Source organism: Lynx rufus, unplaced genomic scaffold, assembly GCF_022079265.1.
Source record: "Lynx rufus isolate CCGP_SWC_20201006 ecotype Redwood Valley unplaced genomic scaffold, mLynRuf1.p SCAF_27, whole genome shotgun sequence".
Classification (NCBI taxonomy): Eukaryota; Metazoa; Chordata; class Mammalia; order Carnivora; family Felidae; genus Lynx; species Lynx rufus.
The window spans coordinates 10,397,656-10,418,658 of record NW_025814842.1 but is presented as its reverse complement, the minus strand read 5'-3'; the positions used below and the strand labels follow the sequence as shown (position 1 = coordinate 10,418,658).

Below are 21,003 nucleotides of genomic sequence, written 5' to 3'. Positions count from 1 at the left end.
TCCCTGATGTCCTGTTACAGGGGTTGGGGGTGACTCAGCTCCTGTGATTGGTGGTCTTGTGTGAAAGCTTCCATTGAGAACAGTTGTGTGTTGGGGTGCCTGGGTGGCTTGGTTGATTAAGCATCCGACTTAAACTTTTAACTTAAAAAAAAATTTTTTTTTTAATGTTTATTTACTTTTGAGAGAGAGAGCGTGTGAGCCGGGGAGGGGCAGAGAGAGAGGGAGCCCCAGATTCCGAAGCAGGCTCCAGGCTCCGAGCTGTCAGCACAGAGCCTGACACGGGGCTCAAACCCATGAACTGTGAGATCATGATCTGAGCCGAAGTCAGACGCTTAACTGACTAAGCCATCCGGGCACCCCAAACTTAACTTTTTTAAATGTTTTACTTATTTTTGAGAGGGAGAGTATGTGAGCAGCGGAGGGGCAGAGAGAGAGGGAGACACAGAATCCGAATCAGGCTCCAGACTCCGAGCTGTCAGCACAGAGCGCGACACGAGGCTCGAACCCATGAAGTGTGAGATCATGACCTGAGCCGAAGTTGGACATAAATTTTTTTTTTTTTTTTTAAGAAAAAGAAAACAGCTGTGTGCCATGCTGCCTCCTGCCCTGTGGGCTCGAGGACAGAGGGTCCCAGCAGCTTGCCTCCTGTGTCCCCACTGCCGCAGAAACACAGACGGTGCTGGAACAGCTAGGCAAGCCCATGAGCCTTTCTTTAAATCCTCTCCCGGCCCAGGGTTGGCCACAGCGGCTCTAGAGCTCCCTTCCACTCTGCCATTCCTCCCAGGCAGGTTTGTCACCTGCCCGGGCCACAGTGTTGAATGGGACACTGAACTGACACAGGGAAGGCTCCCACGTAACTGGCTGTTTGGGTTAGGGCTCCAATTAGGGGAGAAAAAGAAGGTCCTCAAAACCTGCAAGGTGAGGTTTTAGAAAAACATAGTTTCTCCATCTTATTTTTCACCTGGAGCTTCCATGGTCCCTGTGAGGTTTGGGGGGAGGCCCAGGGTCCAGAGGGTTCCCCACACCCAGTAACTGTGGAGCCCGGAGCCCCCGCCGCACCCCACTCCGTCTTAGCCTGTGAGATCGGGACTCCTGGGTGGGAAGTAACAAGTGGCCAACGATTGTTGTCATTTTTCCTTCTCGTTTCCCAACCTGTGGCACTAACTTATGGAAAGAGGACTGACCCTGTGACCAGGTCCCTGTCCCCAGCACACCCTCTCTCTCTCCATCCCCCGACCTTGGCCTGGGGTGGGGCAAGGCCCCTTTCCATGAAGCAAGACTTTCATTCCCTTAGAAGGTTTTTGCATGAAGCAGAGAAAGCAGACATGAGAATTGCTACTTTTAAACGAAAATGGTCTATTGGGATGTTTCAGTTGAAGGAAGCATCTCGTTTCTCTGGCTGTGGCTTTTCTGACTCAGAAGGTCCCTTTGGGCCCCTGCCCTTCCCGTGAGACAGCTGTGTTTCTGCCCAATCAGCTCGGCCGCGCGGCTCCGCTCCTTCGGAAACGTGACGCACTCTGTCCACAGCAGACGTCCCCACGGGCTGCGCGAAGTTCCCTGCAGCCTGACTTCTTCCAAGTGAACCGAGGCCCAAAGAAAGGAGCGCCGGGGCTCCCCTAACTCTGCTGGAATTACGTGTAATGCTTCTAGGAGGCGAGACAGATCGGATCTCTGCCCGGAGATGTGGATTATTAAATATGGCTCCACCTATATAAATTAACTGTACAAGCTTATGGACCACGAGGAAGAGCCCAGCAGCCGGCATTGGTCAGCACTTTGGAACCTGAATCCAAAGCAAAAAGCACAGGAGTACCAGTGATGCACGATGTTCTAGACGTGGGGACAGGGATGCAACTTGGCCTGAATCTTGACATCCGATCGCGGCAGGGGCTCTGGGCTCCCGTGGGAGCCGGGCGGGGGGGTAGGGGGTGATTCCACCTGTAACTGTCCTTTCCCCACCGGTCCCCTGCGGCCTGGTGGATGGTCCTCAGACGTGTCAGCGCATCTCCCAGGAGCAACCGTGGGGGGCCTAGCGGTTGAGCAAGTCAGAGAAGTGACCTTTGGGGAGGCGGTAAATAGTCCTCTGAGCTTGGTGGTCCCCTCGGCTCCTTGAATGAAGATGAAAAGGTTTGTTACAAGGAAAAGGGTTCCCTCGACAGCACTCTGTTCCCTCGGCACCGGGGTGGCTGGGTCAGGGTCAGGGTCAGGATGGGTGGAGATGGTCAGCGTTCAGCCCCCTTCCTGCCCTGCAGGCTGAGCCCACCCATCAAGCTGCCTTCCTTCCCTTGGAAATCCTGACTGTGCTTATCGATGCCGCCCGGCTGGGGTTAACCCGCACAGGGACGCCCTCTGCCCTGTGACCCGCACTCACCTTCGAGGCGCGTCCTCTCCCCTCCCACCCAGAAGGCACCTGCCAAGAGCGTCTGCTCTAACTCAGCCCTGCTTCCGCCTCGCCTGGCACAACCCTTCCGCTAATTCGAGTCCAGGGATCGTGTCCCTCCAGCCTCCAGGCCACCGTGGGCGCCGGCCGTGGAGTTCGGCCCCCTGTGCCGGACAGGATGCTGGACGCAAAGGTTCCATTCAGCCGCAGCTGGACCCCAAGCCCGCACCCACTGTGTCGTTTCTGCCACCCTAACCTACCTCACAGCATCGTTTCTTTCAGCTCAGAAACCTGCACAGCGTTCTGGCTCCCGCCCCACGTCTCTGCTTCTCTGCTCCCTCGCTCCCCACTCTGCAGTGGAACTTCCGGAATGTTCTCCACTCCCTGTCTTGTGCCCTCAATTCCATTCTCTTCTCAGCATCCGGGGATCCTCTTTCCAGTCTCCCAGGCCGCCCCCTCTCCCATCCCAGAAAACCCAGGTGCAGGCCGCGTGGCTGGCCGCGCCTCCCCATCGTCAGACCCTCTGGGCGCACCGCTGCCCCCCTGCAAATCTTTCCCCCAGCGGGGCGAGGAGGGAGCCCCCACAGCTGCCTTGGCCTGCCCCAGTCCCACGACCGCAGGGCTTATCACCCCCTAACATGCCTCTTCCTTTCCTCTCTCAGCCTACAGCCATCTGTGAAATCTCTCCCACCAGAGTGTAAGTCCTGAACGGTCAGGGACTTGGGTGGATTTTTTCTTCCCTTCAGGTTTTATTTTTAAGTAGGGGCACCTGGGTGGCTCAGTCGGTTAAGTGTCCAACTCTTTTTTTTTTATTTTTATTTATTTTTATTTTTTTTTTTAAATTTTTTTTTTCAACGTTTTTTTTTTTTTTTTATTTATTTCTGGGACAGAGAGAGACAGAGCATGAACGGGGGAGGGGCAGAGAGAGAGGGAGACACAGAATCGGAAACAGGCTCCAGGCTCTGAGCCATCAGCCCAGAGCCCGACGCGGGGCTCGAACTCACGGACCGCGAGATCGTGACCTGGCTGAAGTCGGACGCTTAACCGACTGCGCCACCCAGGCGCCCCAAGTGTCCAACTCTTAATCTCAGCTCAGATCATGATCTCATGCTTTGTGAGTTCGAGCCCCATGTCAGGCTCTGCACGGACAGTGTGGAGACTGTTTGGGACTCTCTCTCTCTCTCTCTCTCTCTCTCTCTTTCTCTCTCTCTCTCTCTCTCTCCCACTCTCTCTGCCTCTCCTCTGCTCATGCCCCCCCACCCCAAGAATAAATAAATAAATTTTTTAAAAAGTTTAAAAATTTTAAGTAATCTCTACACCCCCTGTAGGGCTCGAACTCACCACCCTGAGATCAAGAGTTGCACGCTCCACCGACTGAGCCAGCAGGGCACCCACGAGTGGATTTTATGACTGTGTCTGCGGCGCTTAAGGCCGACTTGCCCGCGGCAGGTGCTGGGAGGTATGGTTGGGGGAGGGGCAGTGGCTGAGCTCTCTGTGCCTTCGGGGCACCACGAGAGGGCACGTGTGAACATTCAGCCCCACGCTGGCTGAGCAAGCGGGTGCTTCGCACGGCCCAGCCACGACCGTCGTGGGCACCCTCCTCTGTCTCCAGGTCCCACCCCTGTCCCTGTGTCCCTCACATGCCGTGTCCCAGTTGCACCGTTTTGCCAGCGAGGCAATAGTCCCGGAAGGTGAAGTCACTCGCTCAGGATTGCGGAGACCACCCAGGGCCCACCCCGTCACCCCACAGCTCACCAGCACCCCCGGCCGGACCCCCCCACAACAGCCTGAGGCCCTTGTGCCTGCCGTGGAGCTGTCCCCTCGCCGGGCCTACCACGGGAGCCGGGGGCGGGGTGGGCACGGGCTGCTCAGGGGGCCCAGCACCTAGGGGCGCGGTCCCAACACCCGACAGAGCCCCCCCCCCCATTTCAGCACCATGGGTGCCACCCCTCGACCCCCTCCGGGGCCCCCACGTGGCTCCCCCAGCCCTGTTTTTTTCCCCTCGGGATGGGGCCTCTCAGGCCTGTGAGGCCCACCGCCCTGGGAGAAGGGGCACCTACCTTCCAGGCCCTCGCTAGGCTTCTGTGGCTGCCACGCTCTCGTTCACGTAATCGGGCTCCTCGTCCGGGCTTCCTGCCAGCGACGGGGACACCTCCCTCGGGCCTTGCTCTGCGGACCAGGGGGCAGACGGTTCGCACGTTCACACCCACGCCCGTCCCCCCAGCCAGAGGCTCGGGCCCAGACCCCCAGAGGCTGCAAAACAGCCTGCGGGAAATGCCACCCTGAACGGCGTGTCGGTCTCATCCCTGCGGTTCGCCGGAGATTGGCCCGTGGGGGGGCTGCCGACGGGGTTCGAGGCGTCTGCGGCCGCCGACGGGCCAGAGGCGTCGCTGCACAGTCAGCTGCACCGGCTGCAGGGGAGCCCTCCCGGCCTGGCCCTCCCGGGTCAGACCCCGACTCTCCCGCCCTCGCCCACCCCCGCCCACCGGATCCTCCCCGCAAGCCTGCTGAAGCTGACCGCTCCGGAGCCCCTGCCCTCCAGACACGTACCCACCACCCTCCTGGACTCCCGCCACTGCCGGATGGAAGCTGAGTTCTGATAGTCCTCAGATCCTTCGTCCCCTGCAGGGAGACACCGAGAGAGGGGCTGGCCCAGGCCTCAGGCCGGCAGGGGCGCCTGGGTTCCTCCTGTGCCCCGAGCTGGGCGGCCCCTCGGGGGAGGAAGGGGTCCTGTCGGTGCATCTCACTGGGGCCGGACCCCCGGGGCCCCTCCAGGCCTCGAGCAGTGCTTTATCCAAAGGCACGAGAGCTGAGGTGAACCTTCGGGTTTCGAGGCGAGTGGTGCCTTTGAGCAACGGGGGCCTCGGATCTCAGCCGAGGAGGCTGGCCTCCCTGCCAGCTCCCGGGACTGGCAGCCTCACCTGACTCAGTGTCCTTCCGCTTGCAGATGAGCACGTTCTCGTACGAATTGGCATCATCATCGTCTGCCGGGGAGAGGAGATGGGGCTGTGGGTGCCGGTCGGCCCTGCCCGGCAGGCCGGGCTCTTCCTCCCTCCCTCCCTCCGTCCTGCCTTCCCTCTGTAGGTGACCCGTCCTGCCAAACCCTCAGCCTCTGCATCGCCCCCCCCACCCCCCACCGGGGGGCTCCCGAACATTCTCCTGGACAAGCTTCTTCACTGACACTGGCCTGGCTTCGGCAGCCACCACCCTGAGCTCCTTGTCTTCTGAGGTACCCCCCAAATGCACCGGGGAGGGGGGAGTAGGGCTCAGGCTGCAATCAGGCAGTTGGCTGGTTGGGAGGGAGGGAGGGAGGCCCGTTGCTACCAGGCAGTGAGGGGCAGGGATTGCTGCTGGAGGCCACGGAGAGGCGGGCTCCGGGCCTAGGCTGGTCCTGAAGCAGTACCTCTGGGCGGGGCGGGGCGACCCCAGGCCTATCAGAGCCTGGCACCCCCCCCCCCCGTGGCCCCCGTCAGGGGCAAGCTGAGCTCTAACTGCTGGCCCACCGCCTGCATCCATCTGTGTCAAAGATGGGGCCCCCCTCATCTCTGGGGGCTCCTCCCTTATTCAGAATAGCTGAGGTGGGTGCAGGGGGCGGGGAGAAGACCCTCCTCTCTACCCACCACGGACCCCACCCCCCAGCATGGCCCAGGCAGGAGCCAAGATGCAGGAACTGGCCTCGAGCCCCAGACCCGAGCACCTCTCAGCAGGCACTGCCCTCCCTCGCTCCTCAGTTTCTTCTTCTGTGAACCAAAGGTGTTAAGGGCCTAAGATCCTGGCATCTTCAGAGCCCACAGGGCTCAGTGTCCATCAGCCCGGCCTCCCTGCCCAGCGCCTTTCTCCGAGGTCCCACGTGTACCCATCGGTTGCTGCCCAGTCCCGAGGGGGGGCCCGCACGACACGGGGGCTCAGCCTCCCCCGCTACCTCTGCCCCCAGCTCCCCCTCTGGCTCCCTCACCTCTGCGGCCCACCACCCTGTCCCCTCTCTGCCTCCCTACTGCGCTCCTGGGCTCTGGCCCCCGAGCTCCCCCACTCCGCCACCCGTCCAGACCTAGGCCCAGCCTCCTCCTCCACGTTCTTCCTTCCCACCACCTCTGGCCCGGGGAACGTGGCTTCTGAAGTTTCCCACCTCCCCCTTTTCCCCCTCCTCCGCCTCACCTTCCGAGGGCTTCTGGAACTGCCCCCAGTTGTAATAGTGCATGGCAATGGGGTCTCTGGCAAGAAAACACAGACACAGGCCGGTTGCTGGGTAGGCGGGTGGTTGGGGTGGGGGCATCACGGGGGACAGTGAGGCCAGGGCTGTTCCAATATATTGTTCCCCCGGGGGCTCGTGGGGGCTGGGCCAGGCTCTCCCCTGGTCCCTCCGTCCCTGAGCCACCCAGCCTGGCTCCAGCCATCCCGACTCGTCCCCCTCTTCCCTGGGGAGCAGTTTGCCCATCTGTGAGATGAAGAGACATCCCTGAGGGCCCTTCCTCCCTGGGGTTCTTGGAACTTGTCTCTAGGCGATGTGGGATGAGTCCCCCCAGACAAACCCTGCCTAGAGCAGGGCCATGTCCCTGTCCCCACAAAGCCATAACCACCTGAGGGGCAGAGCCTGCCTGGGCCAGTGGGTTCCGGGGCAGGAAGTCTTCCTAAAGGGGGAAGCTCAAAGCAGGGGTGGGTGGGGGCGGGGATGAGGGGCCAGGGCCCGCAGAAGACCACTCACATGAAGACTCCATCAGATCCTCGTCTGCTTCCTGCAGGAAGAGGCGAGAATTAGGCCTGAGCCCCGGGCTGTGGGCCCCACCGCAGCCCCCACTTCCCCGGATGCCACCCACCTTTGCTGAAGTTCTCCAGGTACCTAGAGGACGCAGAATCTGGAAGAAAGGCGGGCTCGTGGCTTCCTCCCATCTCGGCCCCACTCCCACCCCCAAGGAAGGGCCTTCCAGACCCAGGTGTTTCCTACCTTCGTAGCTTTGCACCTGCTCTCTGTCCCCTCCCCCCAGGCCTCCTGGCCCAGCACCTCAGGGGACCCCCCCCACTGCCCACGTGTCTCAGTCCCCCCTTCACCCTTGCCCCCACCCCTGTGTCTCAGTCCCCCCTCACCCCTGCCCCCACCCTGTGTCTAAGGGCCACTCACTCTCGACGCTGGGGGAGAACCGCAGAAGCTTGTCCTTCCTGGAGGAAAGGGGGGGAGGGGCTGAGGAGGGCTGGGTGGGGAGGAGGCCTTGGGGTTTGTGAACCACAGCCCCATGGCCCCCTCGTGGAGCCCTCAGAATCCAGTTCGGGGGCTCTGAGGTTCAGGGAGGGAGCGAGGTCTTGGCCAGAGCTCAGCCAGGTGGGGACCGCAGGACCCTCCTTCCCATCACCTCCTATGGGGTTGTGACCCCTCTGGGCCTGGGGTCGGGGGCTTATGCCTACCTTGTTGGTGCCACGTCAGAGGCTGTGTCCAGCAAGGGCCCTGGCCAGGCCTGCCTGACCACTGCGAAGGACAAGGGGGTGTTGGCTGGACCCCCAGACCAGCCTGCCACCTACAGGCCCCTCACTCCACCAGATCAGGCCTGGCCACCACCTCAGAACGATGGGGACAGATATGGACACCCCCAACCCTGAGCCCAGACCCTTCAGTTTGGGGACTCACAGGAATAGGTCCGGGCCACCGCAAAGTTCTGTGCATTCTCTTCCCTGGAAACACACGGAGCTGTGCTGAGCCAGCGCATGGCCTCCCACAGCCCAAGGGACAGAGAGACAGGAGAGATGGACAGACAGGGGCGAGGAACGGAGAGGGGAGGGACAGACCAGGGTGAGAGTGATGCAGGGCTCCCTGATGCCCCATTGTCCGGACTGCTCCCCAACCCTGCCCGTCGGGTGTCCACCCTTCTCGCACGGCCCCAGGCTGGAGCCAGCTGTCTCCACGGCCTCCCCAGGAACCCCGGAGATGGTCAGGAGGGTCTGTGGGCGGGGCTGGGGAGGTGGCCCCGAGATTCTCCGGTGAGGGTCAGGTGGCTCTTCAGAGATCTCAACCGACGGTAACTTCAGCCCCTTTTGAGATGTTCCAACCCACCATTTGCTCCCAAATACCTGGTGAGGTAACTTCAAAGCCAGACACAGCGAGGTGTCCAGCCATCACCCCCGTGTCTTCTTTCTTTGAAACGGGTCTCTGATTTTTATGGAGGCCCGTCTAAAAGACTGTATTTCCCAGTCTCTCTCGTGCCTAAGCATGGCCCTGTGATTAAGCCCTAGTCAATGAGACGCAAGCCAAGGTTGTTGGGACCTCCAGGAAAACGCCTTTAAAGGAGGCACTGCCAACAGGGGTGCACCCTTTTTATCCTGGTCCTTCATTCTTACTACTGCCTGGAACACAGAGATGAGGGCTGGAGCTCTGGCTGCCATTTTGGACCATGAAGCTCCCTGGAGAGCAGAAGCCACCACTAAGGGTGGGAGGGCAGGTTGGCTAACCATTAAAGCCTTTGGGGCTCCTCCTCTGGACCAGAATGGGTATCTGGCCCAGGCTTCCAGGAGCTCCTGGAAGGCTGAGGGGTCAGGGTGACCTGATTTAGGAGGGCTGTCCTAACTCCACAGGAGAGAGCCAGGCGTGGCTTCCCACGGGAGCTGGGCCTGGAACACACAGCGGTCACTTCACGTAGGCTGGCAGGATGGAACCCAAGTGAAGTGGGTTCTCCTCCTGTCCAGGCCCAGTTTCCACTTCCCACCACGACAAAGTTTCACTTCTGGCTCTAACTCAGTCAGGGGCCCCGAGTGGGCAGGCACTGAGAGAGGAAGGGAGACAGGAGATAGGGAGGAGGCCTGCCTTGGGGCAGGGGTGTGGGAGGCACCAGCGGGGCCCAGGTCCCCCACCCCACCCTCACCCCCTGTGGAGATGCAGGGGAACAAGTGGTCAAAAAAGCCGGGAAAAGTCTAGTCCTGGGCCCAGGGCTGGGTGTGGATGGGGACACTCTATTTTCAAACTTCATTGTGGTTTTTCAGTTGCAAAAGGAAATGAGAAAGCGTGTGTGCGCAGTCGTAGGTGAGTTCCTTCCCCGGGCGGGCACACGGTGCCGCGTGTGTGAGAAACACACGCATGAGCAAGAATGCGGGGGGCGTGTGGGTGTGAGTGGGCACGCCGGCCCGTGCACAGGTGTGCACGCGGGTCTCAGCGCAGGGGGTCTCTCCCGGGTCTCAGCCCAGGCCCGCCGTCTGTCACTTTCCTGCTCGGTGTAAGGACACCAGTGGCCCCTGCCCTCCTGACCCGGGCTGTCCTTGGGCCACACCCCGGTCTGCAGCGACCGGCACCTCTGACCCTCCCAGCGCTCGCCTGTCCCCGAAGTGCCATCCGGCCTGGGGTCAATGACCCCGTTTCACCTCTCCCCCTAGCTCCCAGCTTCCGGCTCCTCTGTGGCTCCCCCGGGCCCTCAGGACAAAGGCCACAGCCTCCGCCCCCTCGCCCAGCTCACGTCTCTCAAGAGAGGCCTGTACCTGCCACCCCAGCCCCAGAAGACTGTGTCCACCCCGGTCCTCGGTGGGCAACGGCCCGCACTGTTCTCTCTCTGGAATGTTCCCTTTCGCCTTCTTTCTTTCTTCAGATCCTCCCCACCTCCCCCCGGCAGGCCTCCTGATTCCCCCAGGACACGCCCACCTCCTCCTGGAGCTCTGAGCTCTGTGAGCCTTTCTTCCAGGGGAGACCTGTACCCCGCTTTGCTCTGTGCCCGGTCTCGGTTCCCCGCGTGGCCTAGGAGGGCAGGACTCTTGTGTCCGCCCCCAGCACCAGCACAGCGGCCTCCCCTGGGCTGGGGGCAAGGGGAGGACCTCTGGGCAGGCAGGCTGTCCCTCCTCCCAAGGCTGGACTGCTCGGGACCCATTGGAGGAAGGAGGCGGGAAGGGGTGAGGGAAGGGGGGCGGGGACACCCAAGGGGCTGCCCCTGTGGAGGCCCACAGCCAGGGCACCCCAAGTCACTGGGCTGGGGACACCTAAGCACTCACAGGCTCCTCTGCTCGTAGATCTTCTCAGACTTCTTCACCACTGCAAGAACAAGACCAGACCATCAAGCGTTCCAATGCCGGGGCGGGCACTGAGCTCTGAGATCCCCCCATCTTGTCTCCCCTGTGCCCTGGGCAGGCCCCAGATGGGACATGGGACACGGCCGGCCAATCGCCGCGGGCCACCTGTCACTGATGCGGTGTCTGCTCTCTGGGAGAGCAGAGCATGAAGGTCCACGCTGCAGGCAGCACAGCACATCTCCACCCTTTTTCCAGAGCATTCCCCTGCCCCAGACCCCTTGACCCAGCACAACCAAAGCCCCACAGTGACCCAGACTCATGGTCTTCAGGCTGGTTTAGGGTTTCATCCCCGCCTCGTCGAAGCCTGTCTTTCGGTCCACCCAGCGCGGCCAGGTCTGGGTACGCCCTTGTCCCCCGCCGCGCTGTTACCTGGGCGGGAGCAGCGCACGCACAGGCTGGCCACCGTCCCCAGAAGCAGCAGCAGGGCCGCCCCCGGCCACAGCAGCTCGGCGTCCACGTTCATGTCCGCTCCTAGCCACTCGTCCTGCAGGGCTGCAACGTGGATCATCCCGTGACCGCCCCTCCAGGGTCCTGCCCAGCCCCACACCCTCGGATTTCCAGACCCCCTGTCCCGACAGCCCCACGGCTGAGCACCGGCTCCCCTCCCTGCCCTAGCAACGGGTCAGGCTGGAATCAGCCCTGGAACCACCTTGCTCCCTCATCTGACCCCAAACCCGCAGTCCTGGCCCCAGGGCCATCACCGACACTTGGTTAAGTGCTGGAAGGTTCTGGGGACCAGACAGCACCATGTGCCCTTTGCTTAGTCCACACAACTGCCCTCCCAACATTTCACAAATATAAAAACTGAGGCCGGAGGGGCGCCTGGGTGACTCAGTCGGTTGAGCGTCTGACTTTGGCTCAGGTCATGATCTCATGGCTGGCGAGTTCGAGCCAGACGTCGGGCCCTGTGCTGACAGCTGGGAGATTGGAGTCTGCTTCGAATTCTGTGTGTCTCCCTCTCTCTCTGCCTCTTCCCCACTCATGCTCTGTCTCTCTCTCTCTCAAAATGCATAAACATAAAGAAAGAAAAAGAGAGAGAGAGAGAGAAAGAAAGAAAAGAAAGAGGAAGGAAGGAAGAGGAAGGAAGGGAGGAAGGGAGGGAGGGAGGAAGGGAGGGAGGGAGGGAGGGAGGGAGGGAGGGAGGAAGGGAGGGAAGAAGGAGGAAGGGAGGGAGGGAGGAAGGGAGGAAGGGAGGAAGGGAGGGAGGAAGGGAGGGAGGGAGGGAGGGAGGAAGGAAGAGAAGGAAGAAAGGAGAAACTGAGGCTGGAGATCCCAGCTGCAAAGTAAAAAGTCAGGACTCAAACTCCAGCCTCGGGGCCCTAAGTCTGGCTCTACCCTGTCGCCTCCTGTAAACCCAGCTTTGCTTCCTGAGCTCGGTCCACGGCCCCTTCAGCCCCTTCGGCACCGGAGCCCCGGCAGCCGCCACCCAGCCTAGGGCATTTCTCGGCCCCTATCAGGAGTGGGATCTCCTCTCCTTAAGCACCAGGGGGGTCCTGAGGGCATAAGGGGAAGAAGGGTGCGGGGGGCAGAGAGGCCTGGCGGGCTCCCGCTGCAGCTGGTGGCGGGAGGTGCCGGGAGCGTCGCGGGCTGGAAGGCGGACTCTGCAGGGAGAGGAGACTCTGAATCCCGCCTGGCCTCGGGCCACCGCTTGGTCAGTGGCTGGTCCCAGCCGCGGAGCCACGCCGGGACTGCCAGTCCTTGGCGAAGCCACGGGCGGCCACACACCGGGGCCCGGGGAGTGCCCTGCTGAGGGGGTTTCCGGGAAGAATCATCGCGAGCGTGGAGACGGTCTCCTGGCAGTGGCCGGGGGACGCGGCTGAGGGGGCGACAGGGCGTCTCCGAGGGGGCCCTGCCCCAGGGCGGGCACGCGGAGCCCACACCGGCTCCCTACGCATCCTGTGCACGCCTGTTTTCCCCCCTGCCTCAGCCACCCGGGGGGAGGGCTTCTCCCCACTTTACAGCCGGGGAAGGCGAGGCCGGGGGAGAAGCGGGGCCTCGTACCGCCCGGCTCCTGCCCTGGGCTCCCCGAGGCCTACACCGCGGCGGCCGGCGGTCCCTTTCGCCTCTCCGGGCTGCCTCCACCCTTGTGGCAAAAATGACCAGGAACCTCCACGCCACACGGAGCCTCCGTCGGGGCCGTCACGGAGAAGCCACCCCTCCTTCCCCAAACACCGAGTGAGTCAGTGGGAGCACGAGCGTCGCCAAATCTCAGGACGGGGCGGCCCCCGCCACCCCGCGACGTTGTCCGTGTTGAGCCCCGCCCTCTCAGAGCCGGGGCGCTGCCCTCCCGGCCTGCACAACCTCCTCCCCGCACCCCCCCCCCACCTTGGGCCACCCGCCCCAGGGCACTTCAGGCTGTGTGGGGTTGGGAGCACCTGGTCCTGGAGGGAGGACTCCAGCTTGTGCCTGTTTGTCTCCTGGCCTCGGTTTTCTCATCTACAAAATGGGGATCGACGCAGTGCCTTCCTCAAAGCACTTTCGGCAGATGATAAACAGTCTGGCTCACCGGCCGGGCTTCCGGAAGAGAAGTGTGCTAAGGGTCTTATTTCTGGCCGGCTGGTTTAGAGAACTCACTCGTGCTCTTGCGGCCTGGCGACGGAGGCCCAGGACCTGGCCTGCTGACCTCTGTGGCCGTCCCGGGGAAGGGGGACCCTCGACCGCAGGGCATCCTGGCCACCAGGGCGCCCTCTTGCTTCCTGGACCCGGCTGTCCGGGGACAAGCAGCACGGTCGGGGCCGGGGTGGGGGGGCATCCTGGCCCACCCCCGTCCCCCGGCACTGGCTGAGGGAAGGGGGGGGAGCCCGAGAACACAGCGTGTGTCTGACTCTGCTGTGGAATCCCAGCCTCACTGGCCTTCGGCGGCCCTTCTACAACAGGGGAAATAATGACACATCCCTCAGGTGTGTCACATGAGGCCCAGCATCGAGATGGTGCTCGGAGGTGCTAGTGTGGGAGTTTGGGGGACACAGCTGGATGACAACCACGACTCGCCACCATCAGGGTCCCCATGGAACGGGAAGGGGCAGCCACAGCCTTTTGGGGGCGGGGGGTGTTGCAGTGAATAGTGCGGGGTAACCCTACCAGAACCGTCCCGCCTGGTCCCCCAGACACACCGGCCTGAGCCCCCCTCCACCGCCCCATGGGGGCCATCGTGCCGGGACCCCGGGGCGGGCTGGGATCCGGCCCGGCCCCTCAGTTGTCACAGCCGCGCCAAGTGTCACTTGGGAGATGCCAGCTCCCTTCATCCAAAGGAGGAGAGGGAGGCCCAGAGAGGCAGGCACTCTGTCCGAGTTCCCCCAGCGAGCCCGTCAGCAGAACCAGGACCCCAGCTCAGGCAGGGCTGGCTCCAAAGGCCACGCTCCTGTACCCCTTTCTTACAATTCTATTTTTAAGAAGCATGAAATATTTTTTCAAAGAGAGGCCCCCGGACTGAGCAGATCCGCCCTCCGGCCGGGCTTTCCCACCCAGGCCCCACGAGCTGGTGGGCGCAGGATGAGGGTTGGGGGAGGAGGCTGAGCCCCCAGGAGAGGCAGGCCCAGGGGCCCCAGGAGGGCCCCAAGGGGCAGGCAGGGCTGGGTGGGGTGGGGAGGCGAGGCGGCCTGTGGCCACAGGCCGAGGTGCCGCGGGCCAAAATAGCACAAAGGGAAGTGCGCAGTTTTCAGATGAACAAGGTTTGCAACAGCCCTCGGTGGGAAAGCCCTCAGGGCCGGGCAGGCCAAGCCTGTGTCCCAGCCTCCTGCCCCATCTCCCAGCCCTACCTCCAGCCGTAGATGGGGAAACTGAGGCCTACCAGGGCAGCAGGGCAGACTAGGGGGCAGGAGTGGAGCGAGAGATTCGGATCTGGGCCCTGGGAAGGCTTTATCCGCTGGGCTCTGCTCTGGTGCCTGTTCCCTTTCCCATGTAATCTTGGCCTTCAGATAAGGCCGACCCAGGGACCTCTAACGGAGGCTCGTAATGCTCAGGAGGCCAGTGTGGGGGCCTGGGCAGCCCTTGTTCCGGGGCAGAGGTGGGGAATGGTGACGGCCAAGGTCAAGGCCGGGGCGGGGGGGGGGATGGATGGTGACAGAGCCGTGCACAAGCAGGTGCCCAGGGCCTACGGCCTCGCAGTCAGAGAGCAGAGAGCTGGAGCACCAGGCTGGGGGCTGGGTGGGGACGGTGGGAGGGCTGCTTCCATCTGGCCTGAGGCAGGCCCTGGGCACGCTTGCCTTTGGAGTCCCACCCGTCCTCCCATAGCCCGGTGGCAGGGATGTTACAGTCCCATTTTACGGACGAAGAAACCAGGGCTCGTGGGCCTGGCCCCTCACCGGTCTCTGGAAGCGATAGGACCCGCAGGGGCTTCCCAGGCCCTCGTAGGCTGGGCTGGGGAAGGCGAGGGTGGGAAGGCGGACAGAAACAGGCTGCCCCTGGGTGCCAGAGGGTCCCGGAGGGAGCACTTCCCAGCCAGGGGCGCCAGGGCAGGACCAGGGCCCAGCGGCTGGGCATCTCCCCACCCCACCCGGCGGGACCCCCCAGCACTCCCGCTGGGCCAGTGGCACCATTCCTGCCCCTGTGGGGAGTTCAGTGGGAGCCAGCCTCCGGACCCCTGGCCCTGGGCCAGGCTCCAGGCACTCCTGGGCAAGACTTACCTGACAGCTGGGGGCTCCTCACTGCGGCCACTTCATCCTGAGCCCACACACCTGCCCGAGCTGACGCCAACGCCACAGACTCTGGCGGGCAGCAGACAAGGCAGCGGGCTTCCTGTCAGCCCCTGAATCATCCTTCACACATCCGCTGCTCTGCCGGACAGGCTCTGCTGTTAACAGACGGAGACACAGAGACACTCGCAGAGACAGGGAGAGACGCCGAGGGACAAGGGGAGAGAGAGAGAGAGAGACGGACGCAAGCAGGCGCGGAGAGCACACACACACACACACACACACACACGCACTAAATACACACATGTAAACCCAAGTCACACAGAGAGGAAGAGACATACACAGAGGGACTGGGAGAAAGAAGGAAGTGGGGTGCACACACACACACGCACACACACACAGGCAACCAGAAAGTAGGAAGAGATGGAGAGACACACACACGCACACACACACACACACACACTTCAAGAGGGAGCAGCACACAGAAAAAGGCACACAGGCAGGGAAAGGATGAGAAACAGACACACACATGCATACACATGTAGAGTGTCCTTTCTCCTCCAGAGACAGGCAGAGCCTGAGCTTGAGATTGACCGACAGACACAGAGACCCGCAGACTCTCAGAGATGCACAGAGGGAGGGAGAACGAGAGAGAGGCACCCAGGGAGCGCGAGTCCCAGGGAATGAGACACGCTCTCACGCGCACACACTGTGCACGCTCCCGTGGAACGTGGGACAGAGGGACGCACGGCAGGTGCACGCTGGGGCAGACAGAACAGCGCTGCAGCCCGCCCGCCATAGGCGTCAGAAGCAGCAGGACAGGGAGGTGAGCCGGAGGACACAAGGGCGGAGATGATCCAGGAGCCACGGCTCACGGCCCCCCCACCCCCGCCCTGATTCCCAGAAACCCAGAGACCCCTCCCGTGGCTGCTGCCCCCATGCCTATACCCCGTCCACTTCAGGGACTCCACACTGGCTCCTGGGGGACCCACAAATGCACAGGTTGCTTGGGTGCCTTCTGTTACTGGGCGTTGACTTGCCTAAGGCCATGGAACTGGTAGTGGCACCCCACTCGCAGGAGACCCCAGGGAAACCCACCAGGGTCCCAAGCCTCCATTAGTCTGGAATTTCAGAGCCCAGGCCCTCCGGTCCCGTGGGCCCCTTTTGGCCAGAGACTTGGTTTCTCTTTCGGCCCGTCCCGTCCAGGCCGGGGCCAGGGCTGCCCGCGGCTGCCACCTTGTGGAGAAGATAGGTAGTGCAGCGGCCAAGCCTTGATGTGGGAGATCCCTGGGGCCTCACGCCAGGAGCTTGTCCCCCATCCCAGTGCACGGTGGCACCGGGACTAAAGCCAAGTCCGTCTGACTCCCAGGCCCGTGCCTGTGCGGGCGCTGCCATACTCTATTCCCCACTGGGCCATGCTTCATTTGGTTCCCGTGGTAACTGGCCCCTTTGATGTCACTTTCCTTACACAGGCAGAGAAGGCTGGAAGCCCATGGAAGCTATGCTGGATTTGAGCCCAGATCCCAAATCTCCAGCCTGTTGTCTTCTCACCACCCACAAGTGCAGGGAGGCTGGTGGCTGTGTGCCAGCGGCCCTCCATGCTGGGACCACCTGCCTGAGCCCCACTCAGACAACTGGGACAAGCTGGTGTTGGTGTCCATCGATCCCGGGACTGTGCCCCTACCCAGGGGTCTCCAGCTGGCAGAGATGGACAGAACCTCACACATCCAATGGGAAGGAGCTATCGTCCTACATGCCTGGCTTCTGTCTCAGGCCTTAGCAATGGCAGAAGTGACCTCCAACCACTGGTAAGGTGTTAAGGTCAATCTGCGGTGGGACCTAGCTCAGGCCCTCTCTGAGCCCATTTTTTTTTCTTTTTTAAAGTTTATTTTGTAAGGGGGAGAGCACAAGCAGGGAAAGGGGAGAGGGAGGGAGGAGGGAGGGAGGGAGGGAAGGAGGGGGGGAGAGAGAGAGAGAGAGAGAGAGAGAGAGAGAGAGAGAGAGAATCCCAAGCAGACTTCGAACCACCAGTGCAGAGCCTGTTGCGGTGCTCAAACTCTCAAACTGCAAGATCATGACCAACTGAGCCACCCAAGTGCCCCTGGGGTCACAGAGTTACTAAAGGCTGATGGGAAGCTGTGGATTATCTACAGAAAAAGCACCTTGAGAAGTGTGCACGTTCTAGAAACCCCTGGAGCCAGGGGGTCTGCCACCCCCAAGCCTAAGGTGCAAAAGAGCCTCCCTTCCACTCCTCCTCCCCAGCCTTCTGACACCTACTCTTGGCTGTGAACTCACTCCCCAAAGGCACCTCTCTTTCTTCAACCTCCCCCAACCTAAGCGACTGCTTGTTTTGCCATCTACAGGTATTTCTGAGGGGCTCTGAATCTAACAAAAGGGCCACTGCAGTCTGTCCACACCCGGGCCTAGGTCCCGTCTATCACATCGTTGTGATCCATCAACACGCGCCTACGGTTCATTCCATTATCTGAATGCAGCTTCTGCTGCCGTGTGATCTGTCTGGGGTACACACCTGGGAGGGGAAGGTTAATTCGATATTCAAGTTCATTCCCAAAGTGACCACCCGCTTACATGCTCATCTGTAACACGAGAGACCAAAACCCTCTAGGCAACTGGCTTGTCAGTTCATGACGTGCGCCACTTGAATGGGGTGCACGACGGTTCTTTCTTTCTTCGCGGTCTCGATTTACAAGGAATGCCAGGATTGCTAGTGGGGCTGAACATCGTTTTTTGGCCTTACTTCCTCTTTCACGAAATACCTGTTAACACCTTCCTTCTCTGTGGGGTTTTTCTCTGGACAATTTGCCGGAATTCTTTACATGTATATATATACATATTTAAAAATTTTTTATTTATTTACTGACGGAGAAAGAGAGGAAGCATGCTGGAGAGGGGCAGAGAGAATCCCAAGCAGGCCCCATACCGGCATTAGAGTCTGACACAGGGCTCGAACATACAAACCGTGAGATCGTGACCTGATCTGAAACCGAGCGTCTGATGCTTCAACTGAGCCACCCAGGTGCCCCTGCAGGAATTCTTTACACACCCCTCATCTTTTGTTTTAGTCTTTAATGTGTCTTTTCATTTTGTTTATATTTTGATAGAATACCTTGAAAAAATTTCTAGGGGCGCCGGGGTGGCTCAGTTGGTTAAGCGGCCGCCTTCAGCTCAGGTCATGATGTTTGAGTTCAAGCCCCGTGTTGGGTTGACAGCTCAGAGCCTGGAGCCTGCTTCCAATTCTGTGTCTCCCTCTCTCTCTGACCCTCCCCCACTCACACTCTGTGTCTCTCAAAAATAAACATTAAAATAAAAAAAATATCTATTGAGCACACTCTTTGTTTCAAGAATATAATGCATGAGAAAGACCCTACAGATTCCAAGGCACCTTGGTGCTATTTACAGAATCTCTAGGCTACCTGAAAAGCTGCTCTGACTTCCCTCCCTCCCAATCCCGTTCAAAAAGAGAAGCTTCGAGGCCAGTAATAATGAATAATTTTATTAACGTTTACCTTGTCTCCGACAGTGAACAAAAGAACAGGTACAGGAAACAATTCTCTCTGGTCCCCAAACTGCATACCAAAGAGCCCGCCATCGTGAAACAGTTTTTGCTTTTATTTGTATATTTGGTATTTTACGCTTAGAGGGTGGTTACAGATGGGGGAAGAGATTAATAGTATGTTATAATTAAGTACAGTCTTCATCGTTTTGGTTCATGTTCATGACAACAAACTGCAAAAGGAAGCCTCTCAGAGGGATGTTATAAGCCTGTTGACTTCCTGTGAGTATCAAACGTCTCACCATTGTTCAAGATTGGCCAAGAAAGCGCAAAGGACAGACCAAGGTTCTTCATCAAAACTTGAAAGGCAGATGCGGGGAGGCCCCGGCCGGATGCTCCCAAGGACGCACGAGGGGGTCCAGCCCAAGCAACTGGCCATCCGTTAGGTCTCCCTGCAGCTCTGCGGTTTCATGGCTGTTCGTCTGGCGAACCGGGTCTGGGGAGCGTGGGGCACACCAGGTGACGGCCACCTGTGACGCACGTTGGACTGCTATCCTGTATGGAGGATCCTTTAGAGATCCCAGGATGGGACACCCTGTCGGCTTCCCCTCCCGACTTCCCGGAAAGAAAACTGGCAAGAAGTCCACTGGGCAAGACCCACCCCATTCTCCACCAGACCGAGGTGCCACACGCACACACGCGCGCGCGCGACACCGGGCCCCGGCAGGTCCCACTGCGGTTAACATTCAAAAACAATCCTTGCACAGGCTAGTGGCCCCACATGACCTCAGGAGCCATGTGGAATCTGAGAAGAGGGTGGAGGGAAACAACAGAGTATTTAAGGTACTACTCATGAAAAGAAACGGGTGCGTGGCTGGCTCAGCGGGTAGAATATGTGACTCTTGATCCCAAGGTTGTAAGTTCGAGCCCCACAATAGGCAGTTTCTCTCTCTCTCTCTTTTTTAAGTAAACGAACAGGTGTAAGAATCCCTCGGGGCCACAGAGCAGTCTCACTGCACAGCAAAGGAATGCTGTTTCTAGTGAGTCTCAAGCAGGAACTGCTTTCCGGGTTACTGTTAACAGGCTCTTGCTCTCAACTAACTTCTCTACCAAGCAGCCTCCTTCAACAAGAAAACCAGGCCATTCCTTAGAATCCTGAGTCGAGTGTGGACGCCAGGCAACAATTCCAGCATCTTCCTCCTCGACCCAAATGCACACCTCCTGACCTCGCCGCTTCTGCCTCCTGCTAAGACCTCTGAGTCAAGATGGGCAGCCCCGGCTTCTGGAAGTCTGCCGTGCAAACTTCTCTCCTGAGCCCTGGAGAAACAATCTGGCCTCTGACAAAATGGGCTCTGAGAGAAGAACATTCTTAGAAACCTGAGCCCCTTATTAAAAGGGCCCAACCTGGCACTCCGTTAAATTTTGTTTCTCTGAAGGCAGTTCAAGAATAAGTAGGGGGGAAAAATGCAGAGAGAGAAACCAGGCATCAACTGTCTGTCTACACTAAACCTATTTCCAGAACATTCATAGTTGGTATAAACTTTTATTTACGTGCTTACTTGGGAAAAGATGTGCCTTCTTATTTCAGTTACTGAGAGGAGACAGATACTAAAACGTTTTCGGTAATACTTAGTATTACACAAATACCACAGGCCAAGGAACAGGTGCCTGTCAAGAGAAACGCCCACAAAGTCACAGTGACATCTCGAGGGAAGCAGGGAGAAAGCTCCAGGGAAACCTCTGGAGACCCAGATGACCCCCTTCGAGGGTCTGAGCGCTCCACAGGCCTTTTGAAGATGGGATCCAAGGGACCTTTGGAAAGAAGCTTCATCGAGGGCGCCTGGGTGGCTCAGTAAAGCATCTGATCTCAGTTCAGGTCACGATCTCATGGTTCGTAAACTCAAGCCCCAAGTCGGGTGAGCCCCATTCCTTTCTCTCTCCCTCTCTCTCTCAAACAACAACACCACAAGAAGCCTTATCGAGTGGGGTTTCAAGCCTGGCCACCAGTCCAACTCCACGTGGGGCACAGAGCGTCCAGTTGCAGGGACCTTACCCCTTAAAGAAAACACAGGCAAGTGCCGTGTCCTCTCCTCCAGTCTTGGCCGGGGAGCAGTCCAAGTGACAGCCACGCGTCCAGGAACCAGAACAGTGTCCACCCGCCCTGCCCTCCCCCTGAAGGTTAGTAAGCTGCAGTCAAGGCTCACCTCACAGTAAGCAAATTCTGCACGTGCCCGGCCCTCCTCCACCCTCCCTGCTGGCCAGGTCTCCCCACCCCCCACTCGACACAGGGCCCAGCTCTGCGCTGTGTCCCCTGGGTCACAAAACCACACAGCAGCGGCTCCCAAAAATACAGGATCTGCTTGCCACGAAGTAGCACCCGCCACGGCCACAAAGAGCATCTAGAACTTCTGCTAAAAATAAGCAGTTATTATTTTTCTTAA

The 21,003-nt window shown here is 60.0% G+C and overlaps 1 protein-coding gene across 4 annotated transcripts; it reads right to left on the bottom strand.

Moving 5' to 3' along the window:
• Positions 1 to 1,336: 1,336 nt before the first annotated feature.
• On the bottom strand, positions 1,337 to 15,298 carry LAT2 (linker for activation of T cells family member 2). Of its 4 annotated transcripts, none has more exons than XM_047089114.1 (13): positions 15,040 to 15,298; positions 10,784 to 10,906; positions 10,337 to 10,376; positions 7,998 to 8,062; positions 7,778 to 7,838; positions 7,497 to 7,534; positions 7,195 to 7,233; positions 7,083 to 7,113; positions 6,536 to 6,591; positions 5,302 to 5,364; positions 4,931 to 5,002; positions 4,441 to 4,549; positions 1,337 to 2,108 (listed from the first exon to the last, which is right to left on the bottom strand). In XM_047089114.1, the coding sequence occupies exons 2-12, from the start codon at positions 10,875 to 10,877 to the stop codon at positions 4,455 to 4,457; spliced, it is 654 nt and encodes a 217-aa protein (XP_046945070.1). In that variant the 5' UTR covers positions 10,878 to 10,906; positions 15,040 to 15,298; the 3' UTR covers positions 1,337 to 2,108; positions 4,441 to 4,454. The 4 variants fall into 4 exon arrangements, with proteins under 4 accessions (XP_046945070.1, XP_046945067.1, XP_046945069.1 ...); XM_047089111.1 differs by lacking the exon at positions 15,040 to 15,298 and adding an exon at positions 12,790 to 13,741; XM_047089113.1 differs by lacking the exon at positions 15,040 to 15,298 and adding an exon at positions 12,790 to 13,737 and having other exon boundaries at positions 7,998 to 8,041.
• Positions 15,299 to 21,003: the final 5,705 nt, after the last annotated feature.

Coding starts and splice junctions, on each gene's coding strand:
- LAT2 (XM_047089112.1), bottom strand. CDS start 12,850: ATGAGAAAACCGAGGCCAGGAGACAAACAGGCACAAGCTGGAGTCCTC. Junction 7,839..7,997: donor GGTGGCCCGGACCTATTCCT/GTGAGTCCCCAA, acceptor TGTCCTTCGCAG/TGGTCAGGCAGGCCTGGCCA. Junction 7,535..7,777: donor TCTGACGTGGCACCAACAAG/GTAGGCATAAGC, acceptor CCTTTCCTCCAG/GAAGGACAAGCTTCTGCGGT.